Below are 26,741 nucleotides of genomic sequence, written 5' to 3' on the forward strand. Positions count from 1 at the left end.
TTTGATGTTTGGGGCTGTTGACATACTTAAGCTACATTACATCCCAGATGTAGAAATTCTCTTAGCTTTATTTCCTATTTGATAGAATTTATCCTTTTTTTCTTTTCTTTCTAAACTTCTAAACAGAATTGTAAAGCATTATATTTTAATGTTTAGGTAGAAGCAAAGTAGAACAGGGAATATGAGGCTGGGGAAAGGAAACAGTCTGTACAAAAGCAGACTTAGAAAGCTTTTGTGTCCTGTCAGAACAGGGCCTGACATTCACTCACTAATGCCTTGCTGTTCTTCCTTAAGCTTTGACAATTAAATGTCCTGACAACCCTGAGCAGAAGCCTGTAGAGAAAAAGCTACCAGGTAAGTCTTGTCTTGTTGTTTTAGCAATTGAGTTGTAGCTCCTTTGCAAACGACTGTAATAAAGGATGACAGCTGCCCCGAGCTTTGTCAGCTCCTGAAGATTGTCCCCTATGATTCTGTCATATAAAGGAATGACAATTGTAGAACTCAGTTTAAAAAGTCATTTTTCTGACCCTCATCCACTTACTTTCAGTCCAGTTTGAAAATTACAAGTTGATGCTTGTTCTTATTACCATGGCTGCCACTGTTCCATGAGGCAGTCAGAGGCCAACCACTGCATCCGAACGCTGATGGATGTACTAACCAGTAATAAGAACAAAGTTGAAAGAGCCAAATATCTAGACTGCAATTCTAGATCTCCGTAAGGTCTCTGGTCTGTCTTAAAAATGACATCAGGAGACTGATGCTGACCTGTATCAAATCTATCTTCTGTGAAGTTTTGGTGCCTGTAGTGACAACTAAAATGAGCAGACTTTGTTCTAAATCAAACTGAAAGTTTGGAAAGATGTGTCAGAATGGAGTCTGAAAGAAAACAACTTAGTCAAGCTTTATTCTAAAATAAAAATCACATTTATTATCACAAGTTGCATAAAATCAGATGATAGGTAGATACAGCTTTTACAAAAATGTTTGATAGAAAAATATTTGTTTTAAGTACAATGCATGGGATTACAGGAGTAACTCACTATTGCTGTGCCTTTAGGTAAAGCTTCAAAAGAAGTACAAGTTGAACTTATTTTTTATATCGAGTAGATCTATTGCAAACAGCTCTCACCTCTGGAGCAAACTACACTTACTCAAAATTCATTACAAAAAAAATACTCCTTAGTGTAACTGACTTCATAATAGAAACGGCTGTACAGCTTTGCTGGCAGTCTGCTGGGGCCTGGCTAATGTAGCAGCACTTACTGGTAGGAATGGCATGAGGTCCACAGTGCTATTTGTGCTGGGAAAGCCGATTCAAGGTACGAAAACTTGAAGGAATGGGCGCCAGCTGCCAGCAGTCAGAACCTGACTGGTACGTGTCCCAAAGGTCACTTGGTTTTAGCATGGAGTAAATTCAAAATCAAAGATTTTGTTTCAAATTATGAAGCTGTAACACTTCAGTTTGGTATAAGGGCTCCAACACTTAAAACACAGTAGTGTATTCTGTCTGATCCACCAGAGATTAAACCATTTTCAACTTGATGTTAGCAGTTATCATTTCAGGTACAAAATACATTATTGCAGTGTTAGAACTGAAGCAGCAGTACAGCCTTTCACTGTTGCTATGAGCAAGTATAGCTGAGAAAACAGTACAGCTCCGTGGTAGCAGCATTTTTCTAATAATTTTATCCCCCCACCTCCCTTTTTCAGAGTCCATGACTATTCAGAAGGTCAAAGGATTGCTCTATCGCCTACTTAGAATTCCTGGTTCGGAACTGAAACTGTCCTACGAAAGTTCTAAAGTGAGTTAAAATTAGGTAATTTAGCAGTAAAATACTTCATGCTGATAAAGTTCAATAGCATGTTCTAAAGTACTGCCTAGTGACGTTGATCTCACACAAGGAGAGTGCTCTTCCTGCTGTAATTTAGAACTGCTGTAATATGGTCTTGACTGCCTGATCTAAGTTTGGTTTGAATACACTAGAATTTATTGAAGTCTGATCAAACTACTTTCTTCCTTTCTTATTCTAGCTAAAAGGAAAAGAAGTTGAACTTGACAACGACTTAAAGCCTTTGCAGTTTTACTCAATAGAAAATGGAGACTCTGTGTTAGTACGGTGGTAAAAAGAGACACCCTTGGCAGACTGAAGGAAAAGCCAACACTGGAACTGCAGAAGCATCACGGAGTGTCTGCAGACCTGTGTGCAACCTGTGCCTGACCACGTCTGGGAGAAGGTGGTACCAGAGGGCTCAGTGGTAATACTGCCAGCTCCTAAGCTTAGTAGTGGTCTCCATGAAAGCCTTTACTTTTGATTGGAGTGTCTTATGTAAGAGATACCAAATAAATAGCGCTTACATTCTTCCATTAAATAAATCTCCAGGTAACCCTTTGGCCATTATTTTATACTACCTTCCCCCTGCGGCAGTGAGAATTTGTTTTTGCTGAACTGACATCAGGATCAAGTTGTGATATCTTTGCTTAAAATAGCTCTAGGATAAAACTAGCCCTGTGCTGAAAGAAGCTACTTGCTCTTTCTGTTTTCACTTATTTCCAAAGAACTTAAAGCAAATGAAAGTAAATCAGCAGTAATTGCAGAAGTATCTACACAGCCTTAGAATATTTAAAGTTAAAACATGACAAACCATAATTCTACCTACAGTATTAACATACCACAGTATATAAATAAGTTCTCAGCATATTGCAGGGCATTGCTATTTATTTTACATTCTCTGCTGTGCTATTCCTCAGTAGTATTTTACTTCCACTCGTGTAGCCCCAGGTTTATAAATAGCACACTGAGCTATCAGAAATCCCACCTCATCAGGCTAGGTTTGTAGAACTTCAAGATTTGGTATAAGCAGACTTTGATTTTATTTTTTTAATCTAAAATGACAACGGTTTAAACAAACTGAACAGCGTAAGATAAATCCCAAACCCTCGCTGTCTCAGCCCCTCCAACAACATGGAACCTGCTGCAGCACAACTGACCAGCTGCCCTGGTACTAAGCACAGCTCCTCTGGGATCCTGGTACAGCTCTATACAGAGTTAAATCAGTAGTACTTAAATTTACAAAAGACAGGCTGGTTGGCATTCTTATCTGCATTTATTAATTACAAGTAGGTTTTTGACTTTTTATATAAAAAGGAAATTTTTATCTTAAACATTTTGGTTTTTGTCAGATCAACATCTATACTATAGAAATTGAATAGTTTCAGTCCACTTGTAATTATCAAAAGGGATGTGCAAATATCGTCACACTTCAGTTGAAACCCAACAATAAAAGATACCTCAATGTTCCATTTTCTTCAAGGAATGAACCCCAGTGTACGCTTTTCCACCATCGGTATACGCTACGATGTTGGCCAATGTAAGCCCATTATCTTTCCTCACATCTGCAAGGATCTCCACACAGTTCCTTTACTCTCCAGAGCTCTCTCAGTTCCTGTGGGGAGTACTGAGGGGAAGACAGCATGCCACTCTCACAGGTCTTCTCACACAGCCAGAGACTATCCTGTTAGAGAGACAGTGATTTCAGTAGTTTTTCTTAGAAGGTTTCCAAGAATCAGGTTTTCTTTGTGTGCCAAATGTATTGCTAAGAAGTTTCACCAGTTGGAGCTGTACATTCCTTCTTGAACTGCTGGAGCTGTTTGGAGTACTTGAAGGGGGAGGTGGTTGTTTGGGGTGTGGTTTTGTTCTTTGAACTGGTTTTAACAAGTGCTTTCTGGATTTTGATCTAGTAGCAGGTTCAAGTTTTGTAAAAGGAAAAAGAGAATGTTTCTCCTGTTTTATTCATTCTAACAGTCATCCTCTCTTTCCATAAGATCAGAGAATTTCTGCAGACTTACTTGGTATCGCTTGGGTCCTACAGCTGCCATCCAGATGCCCATACTCACATCTTCACCCTGAGACAAAACATGATAAAAGCATTTGCACCAGGAAGGCCTAAAGCCCACACCTACATAAAAAAGACTAACTACAAAAAGTTGTGTCTGAGTAGTTTACAGGTGTTCCAATAATCCTCCCACTTCTCTGTGAAAAAGCACTGTTTCCACAAGGGAAAAAGTACAAAAAAAGCCCCACCAAGATTACCATACCAGAGCTTCTCTGTCCCAAACAGCTGTGATGGGAGCTAAAACATCACTAAGTACGGTGAGCCAAAGCACTACAAAAAGCCAAAGCATTAAACCAGGAAAATCCAGCACATACTTGAGCAGTGTTCTTTCCAAGTGAGCAACACTACGTGCTGCTCCTCTAACCAGCCTAAGATAGAACTGAATCATAGTTTTAATACCTGGTAAGTCTTTAATCTTTCAGAATTGCTTGCCAGCCACTCAACGATGTCTTTGGAGATAACATAGCCAGACCCACAAGCAAAGGCTGGATAGGCAGGACTCGGGTACTCCAGCTCTTGCCATTTCCCAGTTCGATCAACTGCCCAGTTAAGTCTGAAACTGGAAACCACATTAACCTGTGAGGTGTTTATACAAAGCTCTCTGTGAAACCTATGAACTATTACTAAATAAAGAGCAATACTAAGAGGACGAAGTAGAAGGCAGTCCAAAATAGTGTCCAGATAGCCTCATTTCTCTAGAGCACAGTACCTAATCCAACACAACCCTTGAAAGTGAAGTTTTTGTCTGGTTCTCATCTTGGGTAGTAACAGGAAGTTCTCTGAACAGAAATGAATGTAGCACCAACGGTCAGGTCTCTCACATGGCTGCAGTACTGCTGTGTTTGGATCCAGGAAACATAACAGCATCCTTAAGTGCATTCTCTAACAAACAGCCACATCTGTGTTCAACCCCACCTGGCTACCTGTACCACACAGAGCCAGTGCCTCCAACAGGCACAGAGTTACAGCTCAGTTACACATCCTATCTTCCTGATCAAACTAATGGCTGCTTTAAAAAATACAAAAAGAAAAACCCACAATATATAGTACTGGATTTTATATAGTCTACCAAAAATTGCCCTGCTAGACCAAAGTAACTTAGTCACAGCTACAGGAAGAAACATCTCTTGGAAAGGAACACTGGACAGAGCTTTATTTTCTCAACACTGATTTACTGTTGAAGCTTTCTGGGAGTCACCCCCTCCTCTGTGCTCTTTTCCAAAGGAAGCTTAACAAAGCAGCTGTTCAACAAAGGCCACCATCACTCTACCACAAACACGTCTTGGCAGTTGCCTCCTCTAGGGGATGTTTTATTTACTACCAGACACCTGCAGGAAGCCAGAAGCGCAGCACACCGTACTGCTGACCCCATCTGACTGCCGTGTCAGGAATGCCCTCCTGTACATTTCAGGAAAAGACTGATAGAACACTTGCCTTGCAAGTCTCTCACGCGCTCTCAGCTAACTGGCATAACTGTGTCAATGCAGCAGGTTCTCTGTGCTTTTTGCAAGCAGCTTCAAGAATTGCTGAATTTAGTTGTAAGTATAAACTAACACTTTGTGTGGGCTTCTAAGAACTGTCGCCTCAGACACCAGCTCTGTAACTGAGGGATTACAGCTGCGTGGCAGACCTGTAATGAGTCCACATTCACAGCTGAAGTTGATATGTAAAGCACCCAGCAGACAAAAGACAGCTTCAGACCACACAAAATCACAGAATCACCAGTGTTGGAAAAGGCTTCCAAGATCGTCCAGTCCAACCGTCCACCTACCACCAGTACTTCCCATTAAACCATGTCCCTAAGTACCATGATGTGAACGTTCCTTGAACACCTCCAGAGACAGTGACTCCACAACCTCCGTGGGCAGCCCATTCCAGTACCAGACCACTCTTTCAGAGAAGTTTCTCCTCATGTCCAACCTCAATCCCCCCCGGTGCAACTTGAGGCCATCACCTCTCATCTTCCACTGACAGGACAGGAGGGGTGCAGCCCTCCTATATACCTCCTTCAAACTGAGGGGTAAAGGCCTTGCTGCTCATTTTGTACTTCCTATACTGATTTCAGCTTCCGTCATCTCACACTTGTCTTCATGTGTAAATTCTCTAATAGTCACAGTCTCCTGGTAAGACGTTACTTATATAGAAAAGATTTTGTCCAAATCTCCCTCCCAGTACATGACTTTTTCTTTTAAGTAATCTGTTAAAGACTAAAAAAAGCAAAAACAACTCACTTTCCCCACCAAATGTTTGGTCTGTCCAATTTTTTCTGTGTTATCCTGTTAAAAACAGCCTCCAAATCAATGTAACAATCATCATCCGTCTTCAGCAACAAATCAAAACTTGTTGTTTCAACTGTCCTGTAACAGAAAAGTGATGAGTTGCTTGGCTGTAGCCCACAGTTATACAACAAAACACTTCACAAGGGTTTTTTCTGGGGAGCAGAGGAGAAAGGAAGAGATAAGTGAAGACACTGCCTTCCCTCAACTAGCTTATGAACAGTTCCCCTGTTGCCTACAGCTTACTACCTGTCCTATCAAAAGGAGGTGGAGCTGCACCCTATAATGATCTTATGGCATGGATCTGCAGAAAAGAATCTTGCAGTTCTGTTCTGTTCTCCAGTACAGATGGGGGATTTACAAATAAATCTGCCTTAAGCAGTATTGGCCACAGAAGGATATGAATCCCTGGTAATGATGGCCACACAGCTGTTAAAAGTTCGTGGTCTGTTCTTCAGGATGAGATGGTCAGTTCAAGGGCAGTACAGCTGTAGAAGTTACACAGAACACCTGAGGAAACAACCTGGTACTTAGGCTTCCTCTACAAAGCATGCTTCTAATAGGAAAAAAACTATTTGAAACTGTCTGAAATATCCATCATCTGTAAAATAACCAAAGCTTGAGATTCTAGGGATTATTCCTTGGTTTAATCCAACTTTGTTTCAGAGAGTAATTTCAGACAGGAAAGCATTTTCCTTAAGTTTTACAGTACTAAATCCTGAAGATTTTGCTAACCTCTAAGAAATGATCACTGAGATCTACATCTTTAACATTTAATCTCCCTTTTTAGAACTGAAAGCATGTTTCAGTTTTCAGTTACATTCTTAACCACAACATTTGTTAAAGAAATGTAGAATCTCGCCAGCAGCTAAAACTCAGCTATCCTTACTCCATTCAGGATCAATTAATTGAAACAGTTGTCTCAGAATAACACAGATGATATATTATGAAAATGCTTCCTCTCACCCTTTCTTCCCCACACTATGCAATCCTCCTGTCCTTCCCCTCCATTCAGCATGGCTGAGAACACAACTGAAGGACAGCGTCCAGTCCAGGGGCTAACCAGTAAAGAGACACAAATATACTGACTGGAGAGCATCCAGTGCAGGGCCACTAAGAGAATCTGGGACCATCTTTCTTATGAGGAAAGGCTGAGAGAACAGGGACTGTTCAGCCTGAAGAAAAGGAGCTCAGGAGGGCTCTCATCAGCATCTACAGATACCTGAAGGGAGGCTGTAAAGTCAACAGAGCCACGCTCATTTCAGTTGTATCCAACAACAGGGCAAGAGGCAACGGGCACAAACTGAAACTCTAAGGTCTAACTCTAAGCTGGCCAAAAAACATCCTTTAGAAAAGTAAAACTGATGCTCAGAAACAAAAGAAATTCAAAGACACAACAATTTTGTCACCTGGACTCTTAGAGCAGAAAGGTCTGCCTTGCCAGTCACACTCATTTAAGGCACCAAATACTTTATTCATTAGATATACCATGTGCCTCAAAACTGTGAGAGAGAAGCACAGCTAGATGAAGGAAATCACATAAGGTATGCATTTTGTGAAAGTGTCATATAATGTAATATGCTGGATTATCTCACACTACAAACAAGGTTCCTAAGAGAAAACGCCATTCTTTCAACTTACCATCGGTAGAAGTTCAGTAGTTTAGATGGAACATTTCTGTAAGTGTCAATAACATCTACAAAAACAATATCATCATAGGTACTGCTTTCTTCCTCCAGTAAAGTATCTTCCTTCTCAAGACTTTTTATGTGACTTGTAAACCTTTCTGGGCGACTATGGAGGCTTTTTAACAGAGCATCACCTTCTGAAAGAAGCGGCAGCCATTGTTAAACAAAGATGCGTACCTACATAATATTTTACATATTTCTTTTGGATCATATGCAGCATACAGACAAATCTGAAAAGGTGTTTAATGAGATTACAAAAATCCTACAATCAATTTTAAAATGTATATGAGGTTAAAAGTTGCAGAACAAATAAAAAAGTACTCTTCAGTAACAAAGGAATTCGACCTTTTAAAATTGTTCAACGCAAAAAGCTGTTCACTGTTACTCTTACCAGCAGAGTTTACTCTGTTACTGTTACAGAAACCTCAAAACAAAGAAAATATCCTTTGCTAAAGATAACTAAACTGGCCTTGTTTTGATGTAGCATAGTTGGTCTCTGCTGAACTTCACCACATACCTGACTGTAGGTAAAAGCTAAAAAGATCTTGCAATACTGAACTTCTCGGTAAGAAGAGTTCATTGCACTGAGGAACTTATCCAACATCGGGAGGGATGGGCCTCAGCACATCTCAGTTTATGTTTCTACACAAAAGTCAAGATGAGAAGACTGCCCAGCTATATTGCTGTATCTAGCTACGAAAAGACAGGAGTAACACTCTGAAACTCATTGCCTGTATTGGCTATGATGGACAGATGAGGATATATTACAGTATGATGCAGCCAACATCTTAAGAAATTGGAAAGGGCCCTTACAGAGTCTCTGAATGTTCTGCTGAAATAGGTGTGAAACAACAGCAGTGAAGAAGCAGGCTGCACTAGGTAACTGCTGTTTGTTAGTTAGATAGCAAACTTTAATAATTCTGAAAGTAGCAGGACGGGAGCAAATGTGAACATCACCAAGGAAAGATCTCCTGAGGACCACATTGCACACAGTGTTTTAAACTTGGGTTTGGGTTACAGAAAACAAGGACAGAGGAGACTACTGAAAGATGTTGTTTCTGTTAATAAAAAGACAATGAGATTAAAGTCAATTGGAGCAGCTGGCAAATGGCAAACAAAGAAGGCATGGCAGGACACTGATGCTGAGCATTAAAAAGAAATAATTCTTTTAGTGGAAACAATAAGCTGATCAAGTTAATAGAGTGAGCATTAATTTACCTCAGAAAAGTAACTTAAAGTTCCTGTTTTATAATAACATCAAACGCAGTGCTGTCTGAAAACTTACCTTGAATAGTGTAGATGAAACCACCTGCTATCCCCTCCACACCTTCTGTGAGTTCATGTGGCAACAGCCCTTCCCCTGCCTGTCGAGGACACAATCATGGAAAGAAACAAATTAATTAAACTCTCATTACTGATCTGCTTTCCACTGATTTTAGGGCATGAAATTTCCTGGAAACTAAGAATGGAATGAGTTGAAAACAATTCTGGTTTAGGTGCCTGCGTAACGAAAGACAAAGAGTAAGATCTTGAACTGTAAAATTTTGTGGCATTTTTGAAAGTTTCACTTAAAACTAATGCACCCTGAATCCAAAACCACAGTAACAATGGGCATCACAATTATACTTATTTCATCACCTACTGAAAGACAATGGCTGAACTGCACTCAAAACACAAGAACATGTCCCATGCTGGCATCATTTCTTGTATGCCCTGGTTCTTTTCCTGGGTAAAGCAAACTTTTGCTCCGAGACGTCAGAGGCCCAACTGAATTAATGTTTTATAGAGAAATGCAGGAAAGCAAGACACTAAGTTGTAAGAGTTCCAGGAAAAGTGGAAATGTGGTGGAAGAGAAGACAAGCTGACTCACTGTAATGACTCTGAAAACACCCCCTCCATCATTCACCATCACTTTGTGAAGGTTTCTTGAAACAAGGCCCTGTAGATCCTGGCTCTCCCATACAATGGTGCCTTCAAAACTCTGTTAAGAGAGCAGGAGGTGGTTATGCAGGTATTTAAAGACTTTAAAGAGTTTTGTGTGGATTTTTTTAAATTTTAAAATAGTCAACTTCACAAAATGGACAGCTTGAACACAACGTAAATGTTATACTTCAAAAAAAGTCTCAGAAAAATACATCTGTGAAACTCAGTAATACAACCATGCTTTTAGGACTAATCATGAATGTGAATTAGGAACATTAAATTTTTAACAGAAATCTCTACTGCAAAAGCCTTTGCCTTTTTAACATCAGCAAGACGTACGTTAAAACAGATTTGGAAATAAGTGCTGCTTTTTAGTTATCTGCTATAACCAGAGATCAGAGCCTTGAGCATCAGCAACACTCAAAGGAAAACAGTGCCATCTTTATCCTGGCAAAGCTGTCACAAACCACTGTAGTCACAGAACTCTGGCATGTCATCTTGGCAGGCAGGGAAAGGAGAAGGAAAAATAACTGAATCTCTTCAAAACTGAATATTTTTAACTCTTAATTTATGTCATTCCTTTAAAAAATATACTGCATTTAAAAGCACTTTATCTCAACTTGAAACTCATCCCTCCAGCAGTCCAACTATTACCTATGCAATATAAGACTTCCCAAAGACCCCTAGGAAGAACAAGTGGTATGCTGAACAGCTAAGAGTGGTGGCAATAGTATATTTTCTTTCTTCCTTTCTTTTAAATCATCTCACCTTAATCACAAGGTGGTGTGGAGTTGCAGGGATATTACACTCCTGATTGCTAAATGATGACTGCATTCAGTTTTGTTTCTCCCAGTTTCATAGGAAAAACCCTGGTACCTCGTATGGGCCTCAGAACAGAAACAACATGTTTCAGCTATCTGTAGATGCATTTCTATTTAATTTTACCAGCCTCCCAGCTTTATCCCACTTAAGCTTCCTTGTCCATCTTTTCCAGAGGCCCTCCAGTTACTGACAACCTACCATGCCCAGCTTACAGCCCTGCTCGATTCTTTGCTTTTCTCCAGAAGTAGGTCTTAACATCTGCAACAGTCTCAGAAGTTAATTACAGCTGCATATTTCAGAAGGTTCACATCTATTATTTATAATGTCAGCTTTATAATCTAATAACAGAGCTAGTCAGTGTTCACTCAAGCCCAACTTGCATGCTCAATATCTTTCCCTCGCTTCTTCAATTACCTGTCAGTTATCAAACCAAATGGGCCACTAAGACATTTCTTAGTACCAGGACTCATAAACATCCACGCACAGTGAAACCCATACACTGAATTTCCCTGTTTGCAGAGGATGTCATCCACCATTCTAACTTATTTTCATTTTCAAGTAGGGACTGGGCTTTAATCCCACTTTTACGCCTCATATGAAGACACAACCACTATTCAGTTGTTTAGTAAGCTTCTAAGTCCTTTCACTATTCAGCAATCAGAAATGTTACAACATTAAAATTCTTATTGTTCAGTATTACTGACTTCAAACATGTACCAGGAGTCTTAATCCATTTTTACCAGTGAACCCTAAATGCAAGACGTTCTAAAGCTAGAAACTATCACTACTTTCCAGGTTGGGAGACTTGTAAACAAATTTTCTAATTACTTCAGCCTTCAGCTATTCTTACTCTAAGCTGTTTAATGGAAACTGAAGCCCAAAAATGCTGAAAGCAAAGCATTAGTGGCACACCTGAGACTACATCATCTGTTTTTCCCCATTTAAATTCCAACCTTGTTGTTGCCAGAACACAGCAGCAATTACAGTGAATACGGAACAGGTGTACTGACATGATGCAGCCCTGCCAAACTCCTTTCCTAATGTTAAACAGCACTGTCCTTCTTGTCTCTCCAGCTACTCCCCATCAGTGGTATGGAATACATATGGCACAGAGTTCCATTCTCATGCAAGCGGCCTTTGGCTTTTTGTCAACACAAACGCATTGCCAGGACTTGGCTGTAGGAAGCCCACGTGTGAGTTTTAGTTATCTGCTGGTGGTGCTGCTCTTCTGCGCCTACAGTCGCTGCAAAGTGGAACGATCAGTGCAGCCTCCAGCAATCTGGCTTGCCAGATGCTTCTTCGGTGCTGTATTTCTCTCTCTTTCCTCCAGATGAGGAGAAAGAGCAGCACTTCAGTTGGAAGATGAATGAAGCTCTTCAGCAGTTGGTGCGATCCATTAATTCTTGAAGGTGCGAGGGCAGAGAATAGATATTGTCTCAGAAACCATCTTGTGATAATTAAACCGCTCACTAAATTTATTGCTAAAGAAGTAGGTAGGAACACGTGGGCGTTCTCTCTCTTCTGAATCATCTTTTATGCTTCAGCATCTTAACTACCACAGAAGACGACATGCTGTGCATAAACCGTATTAATCTACATTAGAAACATCACGTTATCCTGTAAGCATTCAGCGCATGACATATATCAGATTAAGGATGCCCACACAAAGAAATAAATGAATGCTAATATCCTCTTCCTAAATGAAATATTTCCCATCTGCCTTTCACGAAAAATGCAGTCATTTATACCCAAATTACAACTGCCTAGAATTTTAATGTCTCAGAACAAAGACTAAGAGGAGTAAGTCTTCCTTGTTATACCAGCAAATTACTGAGGAAGCAACACTAAAAAAAAAGTCTAAAACCTGATTAAGATGACAAACCAATTAATCAGCAGCAGCCCTCTTAAGAGGAGCGGGCTTCCAAATGCAGTCACTTGTACAGAGCCAGGGAAACAAATCAGGGATGAAACTGGCCCAAATGTCTTCCCCTCCCCTTCAGTTTTCTCTCTCATTATATTCTTTCATACAACATTTAACTTCTGCCATAAAAAACAACCCAGACCCAAAGACAACTTATGTAAATAGCAGCAAAGACCCAATCATATAGAAGAATACTTAAATGAAGAAGAACAGCGTAAAATGGCAGTTGACATATTAAAAGTGGTGCTGCTGGTCCAACAGGAAAAATTCCTGGACCCAGGAGGATCTACTGAACTGGAATCCTCATTCTGAGTCAACTTGTATTCACTAACCTTTCTCTGTAACAATATCAGAATGTTTTCCTTTGTATATTCTGTTCCTTCTGTGTTCGATCATGTTCCTTCCCAAGCTGCCACAGCTAGAGCCCTATACCAAAACCCGTCTTGGACTGCACCTCCCAAAGCCAATACGAAGAAAACAAACAAACAAACCTTTCAGTCCCTGGCCATGACAGCTTGGCTAATGGTATCTCAGGACAATTGAGAATGCCAGTGCTGTCATTACTGCCTAGAATAAAGGTCTTTCCCAAATTTCTGAGGGGCACAGCCACAGAACGTTGACATGTTTTAAAATACAAGTTTTACCATGTGAAAACCCACAGCCTACACTGTGCCACATCCTCCAGCTTATATTTTCACAAGACTCTACCAAAGACCTTGAAGTTTTCCTGCGTGATTCAATGATGAAACAATTTCCTTGCCAACGTTGTTCAGAAACACAACTACTGAAATTTCAGGGGATCTAAGTAAGCACATCTTAATAACTATTTGGCTAACACTGTCATTGTGACCATAACACACCACTGTTGTGTCCAAGACACTGGAAGCAGAAACATCTTCTCCAACTAATCGCATTTTCCTTTTTAACAACTGGTGGTAAACAAGATGGTGAAAAAGAAATTCTGGACCCCAAATATGAATACCAGAGACCAGAGGTTTTCACTTGCCCTTTTCTGCTTCGAGCACAGGTCAGTTCTATTAGTCAATCACTCTGGCTAACTTGAAAGAACCGAAGGCACTTCTGACACCATGCATACCTCTGGCAAAATGAACTGCTCCACTGGCTTGTACCACAGTCTGTTCACTTGCACTCCACAGCTTGGTGGGCTAAAGCGCGCACTGAAGAGAGCTTCCTGTGAACAACAAAGGCAGTAAAGTGCTGTGAGATTAGGCAAATCTCATCATCTCAGTTACAATGAAACAGACTTAAGGCATCCTATAAAGATTACTGAAAACTGTCTTCCTATGAGACCCCATGGCATTCAAGCATTGGACTGAAGAGAGGGAAGCAAGCAACAAGAGTGCGAGCTCAACCAGAATCCAGCCAAGGCAGCAGATCATCCGGAAGACTCAGTGTCCCAGATAACAGACTTCCTATCTTCTGTTTAAATAGCTGACTGCTATTTGCAACAGAGGATGCTGTCCCCTAAAACTTAATTAGGACTATATTAAATAGGCCGCCAAACAGCTCTTAGGTTGTAAAAGAGCGACATAAAGATGCTGCATCACCAGATTTGCAATCTTTAGAAAAGTCTCCAAGCTTTCCTATGATACTAATTTTTCACCTTCACTGGAAGTAAAAACCTAACAGCCTAATAACTTGATCTATGTTAACATTTAGTATTCTACCATTTAGCAAACATAAATCTGATTATATTATACCTTTTTTTTGTATTATAAAACCACCTCTCATTATTCATTCATAAAAGTCATACTTCGGCATATTTTCTGCACTTAATTTTAATTATTTTCTTAAATTTACAATTCTTTCTAATGTATTACTGCCATGAGCCTTGACACTGACCCACCAAATTATTAGGAGAGACAAATGCAAAATATTAAATGCAGTGAACACCACAGGATCACAGCACGGCTGAGGTTAGCAAGGAACCTCTGTGCTCCATGTGCTCCATCCCCTGCTCCAGCCAGGACACACAGAGCAGGGTGCCTGGGGCCACATCCAGGTGGCTTTTGCAGATCTCCAGGGAGGCTGGAGCAACCTGTGCCAGTGCTCTGTCACTTGCACAGCACAGAAGTGCTTCCTGATTATGCTCAATTATTTTTTTTTCCCACCAGACACTAAATTATGTGCGTTATGCCCACATCTGAGCTTAGAAGTTAGGGGAATCATCACTGTTTGAATTGCATCAGGGGAAGCTCATTACCTGTAAAAAGCAGCACTTTCAGGAAAAAAAAAAAATGCCAAAATGCCAAAGAATAGACAAGAAAAAAATTCAGACATACACTGCATATCTTTGTCCCAAAGTCAATGCATTTTTCTGGGCATGTGTTTTACATGTCTTTAACAGATTTTTTTTTTATTCCTTAATACCTATTAATATTTTAGAATCTCAAATGTAACCAGAAGTGTAGCCTGGAATTAGCTATTAGTGTTCGTTCAAAAAGCATTTAAATTTACTCATAGTACTTTATGAAACTGTTTTGATTTCCTTTTCTTTTTCTCACCTGTACTGCATATATATAGGTGTGAAATAAGAATTTATGATGCAACTGAAGTAAAATATAATTCCTGTGATTGCCATTTAAGTATTGCTCTTCTAAATCACCAACACAGCACGTTGCTTTCTGTAAGAAATAAGTTTGCAATACAAACAATATGCCTCAGTTCACTTGTAAAAGAGAAGTGCAATGCTCTACCTCATGTTCTGCCTGGTACAGTTTGACAGTGATGTTCCTCTGGAATCCCACCCCATCAGCTTCATAAAAGACCCCAAGACTGGTGATGACAATGGGGTAAAGCACACGGAAGTTCACGCTGACAACTCTGTCCTCAGATAGCACAGAAGGTGTGTCCTCAGGGAGGCTGAATGCTTCAATTTCCTGATTCAAAACTAGATGAAAAAAGAAAGGACAGAGATAATGTGAGAAGATTTCATAGCTCTGGAACTGCATATACACAAAGCACCTGGATACACGCAAAGCATGCTGATTAGCTTCCATGGCTGGCAAGTGCACAAGGATAACCAAGTGCTGGAGGAGAAGAAAAGACAGCTGACTGCAGACTGCAGTAAGGAGAAACTCCCAGTGATGCAGCAGTCTGCAGGTTACCAGCAATAGCAAGCCAGTGCCTATGCATCCACAGAGAAAACAATAAATTCACAAGGTGAAGATATAAATGCTTCTTGATCATGTATATGTCTGTGTATTAATATATTAAAATAATTATGTACCTAAATGGCATACATTTTTGCTCAACTTGGCTGCCTCTTTTAGCATTATGCCCTCCCCCGTGCCCTGAGGCAATGGTTATTCTTGGGAGACTGGCTAAGCAGAGGTTATGCCATTCATATCCAAAGGTTACAGAAATTACTCTGGCTCCACAGCCAGGCAGTCCATAGATAACTCGTAATTAAAGAGCAAAATTAAATAGAAAAAAAAAAATGTCAGGAAGAAATTTGTAATTTTAGTTAAAGTATTTTTGTAAGGCAGCATTTCACTTTGCTTCTTTATTTCTATCAGCCAGACTTGCTTGGAACTCATTTCACCAACAGAGCCTTTTCCTGCCTTCCTACTGTCTGCACTCATGTATGGTACTGGACTGCGTCACCAAAGCTCTCTCCAACTTGATTTCACACAGGGATATAGTAAAAAATGTATAATAAAAATATATCACATGGGAGAGACCATTCCTTGATGCAAGAAGAATGCAAATTCATTAGAATCCAACAGCCTCCCCTTCACACCCTCAAGACCTCCCCTCTCCATGCCTGCACTTGGCACTTACAGGAAGGTTATGTGACCGTCAGGACAGCAAATTCTAGCGTTCATTTAAGGAATATCCATCTCAGTTAAGCACCTCAATTTATTTTCATAAAAGGTGATCATTTCTAGTTCAGATCATAGAATTTTTAGAAGTTAAATTCTATACCTGGATTACTGATGTTCAGAAGCTTGCAGGAGTAGGGGTCTTCTCTGTCCTCCACTGGCACAGCACAACCACGTGCACCTATTATAAACTTCACAAGGACACTAAAATAATTTGGTTTTATTAACACCAGTTCTTTTCCCTCCTCCCTTCACCTTCAATAAACTTATTTGATCACAGCGGCCCACCTTCCCCAAGATTAAGATTTAAAACCCCTTAAGATCAACAATGAGGGTCTCTGCATACAGAAACAGTATGAATCCCTGCGTGGGGGCTCAGCTGCAAACACAGAACAGCCTTTTACACAAGGGCACAGGAATACTGGCCACCAGGATCGGGATTGTTGTTTTCAGCCCCAGTCCTGAACAGTGCAAGTCAGGAGACGATAAGCAGTACAACCAGCAAGAGCATCGACCTCCACCCAGTCTTTCACTCAGCAGCTAAATATCCTCCTCAGATTCCATCTAAGCCATGAAAGGTCACATTTTCAGATGATCAGAGCAGCTATGCTTCATGCTGTACTGCACACCAAATTTGTGAACAGCAAATGGCTTTCAGTATAAGGCAGGTACTTAGAGGGGAGGCCTATAAACTTCACAGTGGTTCCAGGAATGAACTGCAGAATTTTCTCAGTAAAAAATGTCTGGTCTGCAGATTGACAGGTCTATGTGAGTGGTCAGGAAGGGTACTGCTGGTATACTTGTGTCAGTGGGAAATACACCTAAACTTTATCTCAACTTCACAGTTGAAGCTGTTAAAAACATTTTGTGGTGCTCTCACCAAAGACAATTGTGCTTGCTTTCAAGTATTCTGGGTTACTAAGCAAGTCAAGCTGCATACCATACAAAGCACACACTGCAACGTGGAAAAGGGAAAGTCTGATACATCACTAATGAACAACAGTAAAAATGAACAGCAGCGAGCAGTTGAACCATCAAAAGTTTCTGTATACAGCTGTACAGTTAGAATTTCCTGTATAAAACAGTTCCAGCCCGCAACAAGCGGTATTTTTACAGCACTAAGCAGATTTTAAAATGATCGGAACATAAGATGCTCAAAATGAAGGGGAAAAAATGGAAATCCTTTTTTAAAAAATGATTAAATCACGAGATTTATGCATAATATTGTTTTCTTTTCACAGCCCCAAAAGTTCAAAACACTAGAGATTACCGTTGGCTCAGTGTTGGGTGTTGTTTCAAGTGCTGGAACCAAGTGTTCCTTATAACACTGCGCAGTTCATGATTGTGGCGAGCTGACAGAACACCTACAACAACATCATAATGTTTCAGCTTCCACTGAGGAAAGAAGGCCAGTGGACCTAGAAATATAAAGTAACAACAGATACGTTATATGCACGATTCTGAGCTGCAAGCAGTAATTAAAATGCACATCAAAAGCAAGAGTACCGAGTACCTGAAACACTAAAAACAAGAGATAAAATTACTGTTGCATTCTTGGTTCAGAAACAGGAAAACATCTTCAGCACACCAAAACCTTCGCTATCAATCTGTAAAAACACTCCTGGAATGAACAAAGCAGCTCAGAAATCCTGTGGGTAAGGTACAAGGTCCTACTGTGCACTCTGCCAATCTCATGGGAGCTCGAGCCTCCTGCTCGCTTGCAGGCACTTCTTTATCCTAAAGCCTGGGCACCTGGTACAAAGCCTTCACTGTTATAATTCACCATGATTCTACCCAGAAGAAGCAATATTTAAACCAAGCCTGTCAGATTCAAAAACATGCCAATTTTTCCTCTGTTTGTTCTTATGGCTGCTGGACCCCTCAGCTTCACCACTTCACTCTACCACGCCGAGGCCTGTTGTTTCCAGCTGCTCGAAACTGGGCAGCACCGTGTGCCTTCACACAGGGTCTGACATCCCTGCACAGAGTCTCTGGACATCACAGCCAACACTTGTAATCCATGGTTTAGCTTGTGCTGGTTTAACTTAGAGATCAGAAAACCTGAGAAGAGCCAGGAAGTAGCTCAATCAACATCCAGACTTGGAGAAGAATACTTTTTTGCTCTAGGGTGTGTTCATAATGAATTGCACCTGAGACCTGAATCCCACAGCCAAATAAAACAGTGCTCTGCTACTGATTCCTAGGACAGCACAATAGCAGGGCATGTAGACTGTGGTGCTTCCACAGGCAAATCTTTCTCAGTCTATTTCCCACTAAATATTTTTGTTCTGAGCATGCAAATAGTGATTTTCAAGGGAAAAGAAGGTTTAAGTTCCATATTATTTAAATGAACTTGTGCTGGCAAGTTTATCGGTAACTTAAGCTAAGCATTAACATATTGAGAAGAGTTTACATCAGCTTAGACTCAAAAGGAATTAAACCCAAGCAGTGATCCACTATTTCCATTCTTCAGCATTAGTTTTTCACTACATTCAACTGCTATACCTCGTATAGAAATGGCAGACTGAATGGGTGGCAAGGTTCAGGAATATTATTTGTGTGCTGATGGAGCTAAGTCCAAACTGGTTGCCCTATAAAACACACAGAGAAACTTGTGAATGAAACACATCATTCAATCCAAACACAGTTTTAGCCTTCCAGTAGGCTGCTAAATACTGACTGCCTGGAATCCCTGCAAGTCTTTAAAGGCCACTAAATAACCAAGATCTGCCACAACTCCACAACAGAGGTACATGACACGGCCACACGTCTCTAAGACTACAACATTACAACAAATTCCTCTAAGGTCTCATAGCTCTTTCTCACACATTCCTGTGATTATTCTCTCAACAGCCTTAGCTGCAAGCCTCCAGCACAAATCTCACAGGAGGACACACGTGTTTTCTGAGTGCACATTAGACACTGTTTGTACAGATCCTGTTTTTAAAATATCACTTTTAATTCAAAGCAGAGCAATTTCACCAAACCAAAATTTAAGAAAAATGAAACTCTGCACAGATGTCCATGGGATGACTTCATTTAGAATACCAAAAGTTGGCATCAATCAATTACAACAAAACAAAACAAAAGCCTACTTGAATCAAAAATACAGTTTTTTTATTCAGTTTATATTTCAAAATGAGTGAAGCTTTGTCTTACGAACCATTCACGTGGGAACAGCATTAATATAGCAGATGCTTCAGAATCAGTATCCTACCGCACTGAGAACAGTTCTCCTGTTTTAGGCAGTCTCTTAGCTTTGTAAGGTAGTGTTACAGCAGCCCATACTCAGAAGATTTTCTTTTCTGCCCTTGAGGGTATGCTGCTGTAGTTTTAAAACCACTGAGAATGGAAAAGAAAGAAGAAAGAAGAAAAAAGAAAAAGGCCACAGGAAAGCTTAATTTTTAAAACTTTGATGAATGAGCTCCTTACTTGGTAGCAAAGGTTTCTACTTTCTGCTGAGAAGTAGTAACAATACTTGCTAAGCTTTCTGGAAAACAGATTCAGATGTTTCTCTCTGAATTAGTACTATCAAAAAAGAGCAAGAAAAAGTCAGAAAGGTGGGGGAAAAAACCATGAACCACTATTATTCACTTACACATACAATTTAGACATGTCACTTATATGATCTGATGCAGCATAAGTCACAAGAAAACAACACTGACCTCCAAGTCAATAGTAACTAAGTATTTATATAAGAAATCAATACTTGACACTGGGGACCAAAGTGAATTATCATATCTTCTATTTTTGTGCATTCTTAGGCCAAAATGTGAAGCACTAATAACAAGCTTAAAAAATACATATCTACTCTATTGCTCTTAACTTGCATTGATTGTACAAGACAACCAAGCCATTACAATTTCCAGTTACAAAACAAAGGGAAAACTGAAAATGTTGGTTTTTTTTGGTGGAAGATGGAGAAGGTGAGCAGAAGCCTAATGTTAGCTATGCTACTGGCTCTCTGCATGATCCAGTGCAAGTCTCTGCCACCTTGCACTACTTACACTCCCATTTGCTTCACAGAGAAAGTACTTTACAGGCATGTGGTTACAGGCCTGCTAACTGTGGAAAAACCAGACATGAAAAGAAAACCAAAAGAACAACAACAGGAAGACTACATATCACGTTCCATGTTAAATCCTAAAAGTGCCACCAACTGAATGGATGCAGGAGGGAAAGCTTTTTTCAGTTAAAAGGCCACGCTCCCGTTAGCTGCCTTGCTTTGGAATTCTTAGGTCTGCGTGGCAGGTGCATCAAGCAGCCAAGGACTTCTCAGTAAAGTGTAAGCAGCCAAACATGCAGTGCCTACCCCACACTCTCCCAGCATCAGACACAAGTTGCTTTCACTGACACTTTGCTTAAGCCCGTTATCCCACAGCAAAGACTATGAAGATGTGAATGGAGGCAGCCTGTTTCCCAGCCACTGAGATCTATTTTGTTCTACACAGAAACCATAACAAGTACTTCTGTCAGCACTAAGAATGACAGAAGCCCAGCCTGCCAGAATCTTGTGCCACACGCCTAATTAGTTCTTTCAGCAGCTTTTCTTAGGCTGGGGTATTTGTAAGGACAGGCTCCCACACAGTTCTCTGACATCTGACCAAACACGTATCTCTACTGGTGCAGTGTTCACCTCAGTACGACCTGCCATAAGCTGGCACAGGATGTGAAACCTGGGGAAAACACCAGTCTTTGTGACCTCCACCTGTCTGTCAAACATGACTGAGAGCTATCAACGGATCAAAGTCAGGAAGAAATGCAGGAGGAGGGGAATACATCCATACAGCACAAAGATGTGCCCTTAGAAGATGAGGCTGAAAACAAAGCAGCGCCTCCTGATGACGTGACTGTGGGAAGAGGTCGCTGCCGCGAGTCAGCCTGCTGGCCCTACTTGGATGTGAACCACCTCATCTGCAGCCAACAGCTCCAGAAGTATTATTTCCCACACTACAAATATTAACAAGCATCTCTCCTTCCTGTGAGACTGACTCTCAACAAAATGTCAAGCTAAGCTGTTAATTATATTTACAGCCATTACAAGGACATGAAAAGATTGAGAGATCATTTAGCTTGATTTTGTCAATAAACAAAGTAAACGTGATCTTGCTGCACGCATCTCTACTGATGAGTCCCTGAGCAACTACTAAATCTGCACGATGTTTTCAGACAAGTTCTACCAGGAGCACAGGCCCCAAAGTGACCCAGTACCAACACATTTCATGGAACTGGACAAAGAAGAGACTCACCTGGAGCTCTCGCCTACAGAGGCCCAGCACCGCATGCCTCATTGCACTATCAGGCAGTAATCCTCTGCTGGCAACTGCAGGACGAAGCCAGCTGTGCAGAATGCTGGGCTCTGCGCCTTCTGCCATCCTGCAGCCACCCCCTTGTGCAGGTCTGTCAACGGACAGAACTAGGTAGGCTGCTCAGAAGTTAAGAATATTCTCAACTAATCCACTTCGTAAGACTCCAAAGGAACACCCCCCACAAATCCAGGTGTTATCTTTGCCTATTCTTGTCACTTTGGAGATGTATCCCTGCTTTTAAATGCCTTTCTCATCTGTGCTGCTTTCTGAAAGATCCAAACAAACACGGAGGAAGGAATTAACTGAATATAAAGAAGGTTTGTATTCACAGAGTGCTGACACACACAGAAAAAGAACAAACCAAAGAGCAAAAGCAGCTCTCTCTCCACCTCTAAACTTCTTCACTTAAAGTAATCTGCTGTAGCTCATCTGCATTACAGGTTTTTGTGTGAGCAGAGCTGCATGACCTCATTGCAGGACCTACGTTAAACCAGAGCTAAAAACTAACAAGAAGTGCACACACACTGCTCTGCAGGAGCGTGGTACTCCTTAACACAGACAAGCCTTTAAGCAAGCTTTTAAGCACTTATGGATTCAATGAGGAAAACCTCTGCAGGCAGAAGATTTATTTATTTATTTTACATTAATGTAATTCCTTTAAGGAAATAGAACAGTGGGGTCCTATAGCATTGCAAAGCAGCAGTTGCAATACTGGCAGGCCGACAGTGCTCTGAACACCATCAACCATACAGCACTCGCACTATTCCAGGCCAAGCCTCAGAAGTGTAGAGGCAAAAGGATCAAAGCAAATCCTTTTTGCGACACCTGAAGTGATGAGCAGCACCTTTACCTGTTGAAGAGTAATTACCAACCTCTGAGTACCAAGCCAGCTCCCAGAGAAGGATGCTTGCTTCCTTGTGGCTGTCCTAGTCAGTAGGCAATTTAGAAGAGCTTCCTTCAGCCACTACCCTGGCTGCTCAGCTATGACACAACTGGTGGGCATCCTTTGGCTCTTGCTCTAATGCCAAAATGCATTAAAATGCATTTCTAATGTTGCTTATCAGGAGTTTGCAATGTATCAGATAGAACAGTTGCAAGACTCAAAAAAAAAAAAAAAAAAAAAAAAAAAAATCCCAATTCAGTTGACAAATATTGGATTGACAATTATCTCATGCTCATCAAAGGTGAGAGAGTTGGTTTTGTTTGGCCTGGCCCAACCCTGAAAATAATGTTCTGATCAGATCTTATGGACTGAGGCAGGGAACAACGGACATCTCAGGCAGAACCACACAGCTAGAGAGCCAACACCAAGCCTTCCTGCTGCCAGACAGTTTCAATCTCCAAGGCCATCAGACTAATCAGCCTTAACATGCCTACAAAAGATGAAACAACTCTATGATCAAGCAATATACTGCTCTCTGACAGACAGGGTTAACAGATGCCAAGAACATTTCTTCTTAACGTTCTCTCTTTTTGGCAGAATTTCTCCTTACAAAGCAAAGTTTTATTCATAACCACATGATTTTTCTACTTTTTGTTATTTCCATGTCAAAAAGCCAACAGTGGGTTCAGCTCTCCCTGCTCTCTCATCTGACAAGTGCACAGGCCAGTCCATGCAGGACATGGTCCTGGTTCTGTGAGGCAAGTCACTAATTGCCAGCATAACCAACTCTGTATGTGGATCCATTAGGACAGTGCTGGAAAAGTACGTGCTGAACCACAGGACAACAGATGGCACACAAGCAGCTTCAAAAAAAATGGTGTTTCTTAATCTGCTCCGTAATATTCACTAGTAAAAGACTGACTTTAACAGAACCACAAGGGCCACATTTTAGCTGCCACATACCCACAGAAACACAACTGGAATTATGTCTGAAAAGGCATTACCATCAGCAAAGCAGTTTGTTACACTGAACCTGTGGGGCATTTGATTAGGTGCAGTAACTGAAGGCTCTTATTTCCTATCAATTAGAATCGTGCCATCAATTAAAACCCACAATTAGCAATGAACCCACATGGAGTGTGGAAAGCAGGTCTGTCTGTTCTTTCTCAAGTTTCTGAGGTCATTTTATAATTAGCTGCTATCCATGACTTTTACAAAAATTAACCAAAACTTCCTACCCACGAAATTTCCTTTGGATAGAACCTGTTTGTAACCAGTCAGACTTCAGTTAAACCTAAATGCATCTTCTTGCACATCTTGCTCAGAAGCACGAATTACAGCCCCATTCACTGGTGAAGAAAAGGAGCAGAGAGCCAGGAGTCAGGACACTATGTCAGCAGCCAGTGCCTTTCATCTCAGGGCTGATCCTATTTACTTTTTCCAGTTAATAAGTACAGTGTACAAGAGGTATATGGCAGTATACTGGCTTCTGCAGCAGTGGGGTGAAAGTCATCATGAACACAGAGGACAACCACATGCCACAGCAGGCCTACGTGTGCAGGCAGGCTACAGCCTTTCACATGGGCAGTCAGGAAGAAGGTTTTATTAAAGGAGGCTCTTCCAATGAAGGAGAAGCAGAAGAAGCAGGACAAGCAAAACCGTAAGCTCCTGGAACAGCCCTTTCTAAGGCAATTAAAATCCAAGCGAACAAACATAGCAGCCCCAACCCTTTTTTAGATAAACATAGACTATAGAGCTGCCATTTAAACATGAAGATTAAGAGCTGCTTATTAGAAAGGTTGAGTACAATGGGTAGTCAGAGATGGCTCTTTCAGTCTTGTGTTCATGAGTCAGTTGCGTCAAGGTAAATAATTGTTATCAGGCCATCAGATTTTAATAGAAGTTTCCATTCTGCATCTATGTGTATGCATGCACAATGGTTCCTGAGAGGAAAAAACTTCTCAAAAAGTAGAACTGCTCTTCTATTGCTTTCAATCTGTGCTGGGGCAGTTTTTGCAACTGTTGAGACACTACACAGGAAAATGAAACACCGGGGAATACACAGATAACGTGGTTCTATGTCACAGCTACTATAAAACATTGTCCCACAGTCAAATCTATTCTTATTGTGAGGGCAGAGTCCTCCTTAAAAAACAACATGAAAACCAGGCCTGTGGAGAGCACATATCTCATATTGAGCATTTTTCTACCAACGATGGAAATTTACCTTTTATGAGAAGTGTCAGTTTTCCTTCCCTCCGCCCTGATACATCACTCAATTAACTACAACCCTTGCACAAACTAAATGCATGCTTATTGTCCTTCTACCAAAAAAAAAAAAAAAAAAAAAGCACTATTGAATGCAATATAGTTTCATGGTAACATGCACAAACTCCAACACAAATGCTAACAAGAAATCCCAGAACAGCAAAGCTTCTTCCCCATCCAAAGCTGAGAAACCTCTGCATTTGCTTTAGAAATCTCAACAGAAAACGTCACCATGATGCACTGGAACAGGTTGCCCATGGAGGTTGTGGACGCCCCATCCCTGGAGGCATTCAAGGCCAGGCTGGATGTGGCTCCAGGCAACCTGGTCTATTGGCTGGCGATCCTGTACATAGCAAGGGGGGTGAAAACAGATGATCACTGTGGTCCTTTTCAGCCCAGACCTTTCTATGATTCTATGATTGTGATTCTACGAGATTTCACACAGCCACCTGCAGCTCCCACATGCTGAGCTTACAAGGGCTGCACCATGGAAGACGAATGACACAGTGACCCCCAGCATCCAGAGGAACCTCAGCCTCAGAACAACAACTCCTGTGACAACTTAGAATCACTTCCATAAGGGGCACACAGGCACAGCCACACACCATGTCTCCAGAGCACCCCAGCTCCCACCCTGCTCGCCCCACACCTGCGGTACCCAGCAGTACTGGAGGCCTGCAGACTCGGCACCGCTGCGTACAGAACCTGCCCCAAAGCATGGCTCTGTCACCCAATGGGCTGCTGGGTCTCCCAACAGAGCTCGAGGACAAAATACGCTGTTATCTCCGGATCGTTTCCCAGACATCCTATAAAAAGAACATTTCTTAACGCTCCCAGACAGCACCTACGGGCGTCTGACAGAAGTTTCTCCCCAAGCAGACACTTATTTCCACCCGCCGTGCAGATCCACGGCCTGAAAACCACAGGTAGCACGACGAAGAACGCAACGCGGCCCTTAGGGCTCTGCTTTCACTCGCTCCGGCTCGCACCCCAACCCTATAAGAAGCTCTCCGCCGCCCCGCAGGACCGGCTGGCGCGGGCTGCCCGTCCCGGAGCGGCGCGCAGCGGGACGCGCTGCCGGTCGGTCGGCAGCCAGCGCTGGAAGCAGCCGCGGCCCCTCGCCGCCGCCGGCAGCCGTTTAACGGCCGGCCGCGGCTCCCGGCTTCCCGCCCCGCTCGGCCCCAGTCCCGCCGCGGGAGCGCCTCCGAGCAGCCCCTGCCCTACCTGCCGGCCGCCTCCCGGGGCCGCCGGGGCAGCTGAGCAGCAGCCAGAGGTGCAGCGCGACCCCGAGCGCACAGGGGCACAGCAGCACCAGCCAGTTTCGCATTGGCCGCCGCCGCAGCCGGCCCCTTCCCCTCCGCGCCGGGACTACGGGCCCGCTCGGCGGAACGCGGCTCCTCCTCTCCGCGCCGCCGCTCGGCCGGGCCGGGCCGAGCTCCGCTGCCCCGCGGCCGCTGGGAGCTGCAGTCCCGCCCCAGCCCCGGCGGGCGGCGGCGGCGCGGGCGGAGGCGGCGGCCGCCTACAGTCCCCAGAATGCCGCGGGAGGTTGAGGCCGGCGGGGCGGGGGCGCGGCGGGAGAGCGGCGTCCTCTGCCTCGGGGAGGCGCCGGGGGAGCAGGGCTTCGCCTCGCCTCGTGCGCGAGCGCGGCGGGCAGCAGCCGCGCACCTGGCCGCCCCGGGTCTCCTCCCGCCGTCGGGAGCGAGCCGTGCCTCGGACGGCGCGTGGGGACCGGGCGGCGCGGGAATCCCCCAGGGCTCCTCTCTCCTCACGGCAACTTTTATTTACGCAGGGTACCAAAACATCAGCGCTGACGCGAGATCCTTATATAACCGTGCCGAGGGAGGGCTGTCTGCTGGCACACCGCTCTGCTGGCACCGCGCGCTCTGCGTTCCACGTTTGTGCCGTCTCGAAA

The 26,741-nt window shown here is 42.4% G+C and overlaps 2 protein-coding genes across 3 annotated transcripts in view; one reads left to right on the forward strand and one right to left on the reverse strand.

The window, feature by feature from the left end:
• TBCE (tubulin folding cofactor E) overlaps window positions 1-2,518 on the forward strand; it is a 23,826-nt gene extending 21,308 nt beyond the window's left edge. The window contains exons 14-16 of the mRNA XM_042876056.1: window positions 295-354; window positions 1,711-1,802; window positions 2,032-2,518. Coding sequence (XP_042731990.1) covers window positions 295-354; window positions 1,711-1,802; window positions 2,032-2,124 — 245 coding nt within the window. The 3' untranslated portion in view covers window positions 2,125-2,518. The remainder of the gene's footprint in view (window positions 1-294; window positions 355-1,710; window positions 1,803-2,031) is intronic.
• Window positions 902-26,187, reverse strand: B3GALNT2 (beta-1,3-N-acetylgalactosaminyltransferase 2). 2 transcript variants are annotated; one of them, XM_042876075.1, is made up of 12 exons: window positions 26,054-26,187; window positions 17,640-17,787; window positions 16,473-16,573; window positions 15,242-15,435; window positions 13,621-13,716; window positions 9,729-9,839; window positions 9,144-9,222; window positions 7,812-7,866; window positions 6,126-6,251; window positions 4,294-4,453; window positions 3,848-3,904; window positions 902-3,513 (listed from the first exon to the last, which is right to left on the reverse strand). In XM_042876075.1, exons 1-12 carry the CDS (start codon window positions 26,154-26,156, stop codon window positions 3,379-3,381), a joined length of 1,365 nt encoding a protein of 454 aa, XP_042732009.1. In that variant the 5' UTR covers window positions 26,157-26,187; the 3' UTR covers window positions 902-3,378. The 2 variants fall into 2 exon arrangements, with proteins under 2 accessions (XP_042732009.1, XP_042732000.1); XM_042876066.1 differs by having other exon boundaries at window positions 7,812-7,995.
• Between the last annotated feature and the right edge of the window lie 554 nt (window positions 26,188-26,741).

The sequence above is a fragment of the Lagopus leucura genome, unplaced genomic scaffold (genome assembly GCF_019238085.1).
Source record: "Lagopus leucura isolate 7727_CA_CO unplaced genomic scaffold, USGS_WTPT01 Super-Scaffold_73, whole genome shotgun sequence".
NCBI lineage: Eukaryota > Metazoa > Chordata > Aves > Galliformes > Phasianidae > Lagopus > Lagopus leucura.

Excerpts from the sequence above, each read along its gene's own strand:
- B3GALNT2 (XM_042876066.1), bottom strand. The coding sequence starts at position 26,156 with ATGCGAAACTGGCTGGTGCTGCTGTGCCCCTGTGCGCTCGGGGTCGCG. Across the intron at positions 17,788-26,053 it reads CCCCGGGAGGCGGCCGGCAG|GTCCACTGGCCTTCTTTCCT; the intron begins GTAGGGCAGGGG and ends TTATATTTCTAG. Across the intron at positions 13,717-15,241 it reads TGTACCAGGCAGAACATGAG|GAAGCTCTCTTCAGTGCGCG; the intron begins GTAGAGCATTGC and ends TGTTGTTCACAG.